Here is a 6,000-nt window from a genome sequence, read left to right as displayed (position 1 = left end):
GACTTCTGTTCCAGGGGATCTGATACGATCACACTCAGGAATACATGTGGACAAAACACCAGTATACATGAAATACAAATAAATTAAAAAAGATTGTTCTTAATTTAAATAAAAAATTATAATGAAAATTATTGTCAGGTTTGTCACAACAATACCGCTGTATACAGGTACCAACTTGTCTTAGGGTTTCTATTGCTGTGGTGAAAACCAATGAAAAAAATCAAATTATGGAGGAAAGCGTTTTTCTTAACTAATACTACCATCTCACCTTTGACCATCAAGGATATCAGGTCAGCATCTAAGGAAGAATCTGAGACACAAGTCATGGAGGGTTGCTGCTTACTGTCTTGCTCACCATCACATTCTTAGTCATCTTTGTTATAGAACTGTAAAGGGCCCAGGGACATCAACATCCACTACACGTAGACCCTGCCCTATCAATAACTAGTGAAGAAAATGCCTTAAAGAACTGCCTAAAACCCAATCTTGTGGAGGCATTTTTTGATTTGAGATTTCTTCCTCTCAGTTGACTTTTGCCAAATTGCCATTAAATTATGGGACACAATATCTGTTTAGCAAAATTCAGTAAATGATTTCATCACTAAGCCTTATGATCTCCCTAGCCAGAAGGCTTTCATTAGTTACACAGTCCTAGGCACATATTAACTATGGTGGGCGGGGGTGGGCTTAATATTCAATTGAAGTGTGGTTAGTTATGCTCAGAGTAGTAATGACACTATCATGCATTTTTCCATTTTGTTCCTCAGGCAAAGGGAATCTGCATTTATGAGGTATTTGCATATACTAATAGGCATTATGGTGAATGCAAAGTGCCTCCACTGAATGCTGTAGATACAAGATGACAGTCACTATCTTGGACACTATGGGGCACTGTTTTCTAATTTCATGGAGGAACCCTTCCAGATTGGGGCACTTTCCTGCCCATCTAACTTGGAATCCTCAGACACAATCCAATTGCATCATGTCAGATAACTTTGTGCCATAATCTTATGACACAGGTTTGACAAATAAATTTCCCCATTTGGGTTTGTCCCTGGGGCTTTCTATTCTTAGACATATTTTTCAAGTATGTTCTTGTCCCTTGGACAGAAGACCTCAGATGTAAGGCCTAAGGGTAGAAGATGTTAAAGATTTCTCCAGGGGACACTAGGAAGCAAATGTGGAATGAATGGGTAGTTAGTTGAGAGGCCTCCTTTGCCTGCAACACTTATAAACCTCAGACAGGTTCACACATTCACCTGTTGACTGTACACTTGACATCACTGCAGATTCAGTTTGTACTCAAAGAATCACTAGCAATGTCCACTTTGATTTTCTTCTTCTTGACTTTGAAGCTTCCTGTGCTGCTGTGCAAGTTGGTTTTCCCTGGATGTCCTGTCTCTTGGACAGACTATGTATGCCAGGATGGAGACATGATGATCAGTGCATTCTTACCCCTTTATACCTATCAAAACTCCCAGCACAGTGAAGGGCCACAGGACACAAAATTTCAACAACGGTAAGTGTCTCCTGCCCCATTCTCCAGGATGTACATTAATCCATTTCATCTGTTTCTTCTAATCAGTGCTCTCTTTCCAATGTGGTAAGAGTTTTTCAGTTTCATCTTTTTGTCTATTGCCTTTTATATTTTATGGGTGAATTCTGAGCACAAAACCACTTTCCAGACATTTCCAACACATCTCTCCCTCTTTCAGCTGCCATGCAGAGCAGTAAATGATGTAACTTAGAAATATAACTTGAGGCCTGGGTACAAAATTTGGTACTGAAAGTAATGAACTATTCCTTCTGCAAAATATGGATCAGTCATGCTTCTGTGCATTTCCTTATGTCTGTAAAGACTGGGTGTTACCGTGTGCATGATAAGTTCCTGAGGAGACGACCTATTGCAGTTAGTTATTTCCAGGTCTATTCATGTCAGTACTTCCTGTCAGGTGTCCTCCTGAAGGTTGCTTACAAATTCCAGGTCAGGAACTATAATCAGACAGCTGTGGTGTTAACAGTCCCTCCAGGTGTTGAGCAATGCGGGTGCACAGGCGTTGCTTTGCCAATTAACAATGTCACCAATTCAATCAATGAACGGACTAATAAATGGCCCAAACAGATTTGCACCTAGCTTTCTGCTCCTGTGAGCAGAGAAGGTGTCAAATGGAGAGAAGCTAATGCCCCTGTCAGTTCCTGATGTGACAGGTGTTGTCTGTGGATGCTGTGCACACTCGGCAAGACAGGAGGCAACTGTTCCCACTTAGAATCTGTCTCGTCTCTCCACAAACCTAAGTGTCGGCTGATATTAATGCATCCCTGTCCACTTTCTCCTTGTTGATTCCTTCTCACTTTCTGTAGCTGTGCCAGTCACATATGCTTGCTGTTGTCCCTGTTTTACCAGCTTCACTAATTCCCATGGCTCTCTGCCCATTACCAATCCTCAGATGAGGCTCACCTGAAGTTTTTGAGTGATTTTTGGGATATCATGACCTGAATCACCATTGTATCTAAATTATAGCACTCATTAGTGGCATGTGTTGAATTTGGTCAGAAACTAGCTTTACTGTGTAGAAGGCAAACATCAAACCTTCTTATCTGAAGCTGATATATAATTAACCCAGGCATAATCAGTACTTTGTCTAATTTTGTTAATGGCCAATCATAATTTTACATTTTCAGAGGGTGTAAAGAGTTACACTGTGTGGATAATATTTGTGATAGTACCAAGGGCATAAATTCATCAACTTAAGTTTTTTCACAAAGCCTACAATTTCAAATTGAATCAGTAATGCTTTTTCACACCCTGTGACATGTCCTTACTGAGAGCTTTACTAACTGTGCTAGACAGTGTACCTTCATGTTGTACATACAAAATTTTTACTGACATGAAGTAAGCCCTTGCCTTAATGCATAATAGGCCTTAAATACTTTATGTATGCTTCAAATTTTCATATGTATATATACTATATTAAGAATATATTCTGGAGAAGACCCACCCATACAGGAAAGACATCAGCCCCTCCAAGACCCCAACCCCAGCGAATCCAGCTTCAGGTGAGATTGGGTCTCCAGCAGGGACCGCCCACCCATCCCCCATCCCCCTTGATCTTCCGGGTTGCTCCTGGCATCCAGAAGACCCGCCCACACAGGAAAGACATCAGCCCTTCCAAGACCCCAACCCCAGCGAGTCCAGCTTCAGGAAAGACATCAGCCCTTCCAAGACCCCAACCCAAGCGAGTCCAGCTTCAGGAAAGACATCAGCCCTTCCAAGACCCCAACCCCAGCGAGTACAGCTTCAGGAGACCTGCCCACACAGCAAAGAAGTCAACAATTCCAAGACCCCAACCCCAGTGAGACCAGCATCAGGAAAGACATCAGCCCTACCAGGACCCAAACTCCGTGTCAGCCTCTCCAGCTTCAGCTGCAGGAAGGAAGGAGACATCTACGCCCCAAATACAAAGGCACCTACATTCGTGAAAGAAACATTACTAAAGCTCAAAATGAACATAAGAATCTCACACACTAATAGTAGGAGACTTCAACACTCCGCTCTCACTGCTAGACAGGACCTCCAGACAGAAACTTAACAAAGAAACAAAAGAACTAATAGAAGTTATGACCCAACTGGGTTTAACAGACATCTATAGAACATTCCACCCAAATACAAAGGGATATACCTTCTTCTCGGCACCACACGGAACCTTCTTTAAAATTGACCACATAATAGGAAACATAGCAAATCTCCACAGATACAAAAAAATTGGAATAACCCCCTGCATCTTATCAGACCACCATGCATTTACATTAGAATTCCACAATAACACAAATCGCAGAACCCCTACAAACTCATGGAGATTGAACAATGCACAATTGCACCATCCCTGGGTAAAGGAACAAATAAAAAAAGAAATTAAACACTTCCTCGATTTAAATGAGAATGAAGACACAACATACACAAACTTATGGGACACTTTGAAAGCAGTGCTGAGAGGAAAGTTTATAGCACTAAGTGCCCACATGAAAAAACTGGAGAACAGTCATACTAGAGAATTAATAGCACAGCTGAATGTTCTAGAACAAAAAGAAGCAAACTCCCCCAGGAGGAGCAGACGCCAGGAAATAATCAAATTGAGGGCTGAAATCAATCAAGTAGAAACCAGAAGAACACTGAGAAGAATCAATGAAACAAAGAGTTGGTTCTTTGAGAAAATCAACAAAATAGATAAACCTCTGTCCAAACTAACCAAAAGACAGAGGGAGAGCATGCTAATTAACAAAATCAGGGATGAAAAAGGGGACATAACAACAGACTCTGAGGAAATCCAGAGAATCATCAGGGCATACTTTGAAAATCTGTACTCCACAAAATTCGAAAATTTAAAGGAAATGGAAAATTTCCTGGATAGATATCACTTGCCAAAACTAAATCAAGAACAGATAAACAATCTAAACAGACCTATAACCCCTAATGAAATAGAAGCAGTCATCAAAAGTCTCCCAAATAAAAAAAGCCCAGGCCCAGATGGCTTCAGTGCAGAATTCTACCCGAAATTCAAAGAAGAGTTAATTCCAATACTCCTCAAGGTATTCCACACAATAGAAGCAGGAGGCTCACTGACAAACTCTTTCTATGAGGCTACAATTACCTTGATACCCAAGCCACACAAAGACACAACTAAGAAAGAGAACTATAGACCAATTTCCCTCATGAACATCGATGCAAAAATACTCAATAAAATACTCGCAAACCGGATTCAAGAACACATCAGAAAAATCATCCACCATGATCAAGTAGGCTTCATCCCAGGAATGCAGGGATGGTTCAACATTAGAAAATCTATCAATGTAATCCACAATATTAACAATCTGCGAAAGAAAAACCACATGATCATCTCACTAGATGCTGAAAAAGCCTTTGACAAAATCCAGCACCCCTTCATGATAAAGGTCCTAGAGAGATCAGGGATAACAGGAATGTATCTGAATATAATAAAAGCAATATACAGTAAACCAACAGCTAACATCAAACTAAATGGAGAGAAACTCAAAGCAATTCCTCTAAAATCAGGAACAAGACAAGGCTGTCCACTCTCTCCATATCTCTTCAATATTGTACTTGAAGTTCTAGCTACAGCAATAAGACAACAAAAGGAGATAAAGGGGATACAAATAGGAAAAGAAAAAGTCAAACTTTCACTATTTGCAGATGATATGATAGTTTACATAAGTGACCCAAAAAACTCCGCAAGGTTACTCCTAGAGCTGATAAACACCTTCAGCAATGTGGCAGGATACAAGGTAAACTCAAAAAAATCAGTGGCCCTACTATATACAGATGATGAAGTGACTGAGAAAGAAATCAGAGGAACATACCCTTTACAATAGCCGAAAACAACATCAAATATCTGGGGATAATGTTAACCAAGGAAATTAAAAACCTGTATATCAAGAACTTTGTGTCTTTAAAGAAAGAAATCAAAGAAGGTACCAGACAATGGAAAGATCTCCCATGCTCTTGGATTGGTAGTATCGACATAATAAAAATGGCAATCTTGCCAAAAGCAGTCTACAGATTCAATGCAATCCCTATCAAAATTCCATCACAATTCTTCAAGGACCTGGAAAGAACATTAATCAACTTTATATGGAAAAACAAGAGGCCCAGGATAGCTAAAACATCCCTATACAATAAAGGAACTTCAAGAGGCATCACCATACCTGACTTCAAGCTCTATTATAGAGCTATAGTCCTGAAAACAGCTTGGTATTGGCACAAAAATAGGCACGTATACCAATGGAACTGAATCGAAAGCTCTAATTTTAACCCACACACCTATGAACACTTGATTTTTGACAAAGAAGCTAAAACTGTACAATGGAAAAAAGAAAGCATCTTCAACAAATGGTGCTGGCATAACTGGGTACTGGTATGCAGAAGACTGCAGATAGATCCATGTTTATCGCCTTGTACATAACTTAAATCCAAATGGATCAAAG

The 6,000-nt window shown here is 40.1% G+C and overlaps 1 protein-coding gene across 1 annotated transcript in view; it reads left to right on the top strand.

Moving 5' to 3' along the window:
• Positions 1-1,319: 1,319 nt before the first annotated feature.
• LOC101841296 (vomeronasal type-2 receptor 116-like) overlaps positions 1,320-6,000 on the top strand; it is a 29,602-nt gene continuing 24,921 nt past the window's right edge. Inside the window, exon 1 of the mRNA XM_040738912.1 lies at positions 1,320-1,519. Coding sequence (XP_040594846.1) covers positions 1,320-1,519 — 200 coding nt within the window. The remainder of the gene's footprint in view (positions 1,520-6,000) is intronic.

Source organism: Mesocricetus auratus, unplaced genomic scaffold (genome assembly GCF_017639785.1).
Source record: "Mesocricetus auratus isolate SY011 unplaced genomic scaffold, BCM_Maur_2.0 Super-Scaffold_100676, whole genome shotgun sequence".
Classification (NCBI taxonomy): Eukaryota; Metazoa; Chordata; class Mammalia; order Rodentia; family Cricetidae; genus Mesocricetus; species Mesocricetus auratus.
Note: the sequence above shows the minus strand (reverse complement) of the source record. Positions and strands in the feature narration are given on the sequence as shown.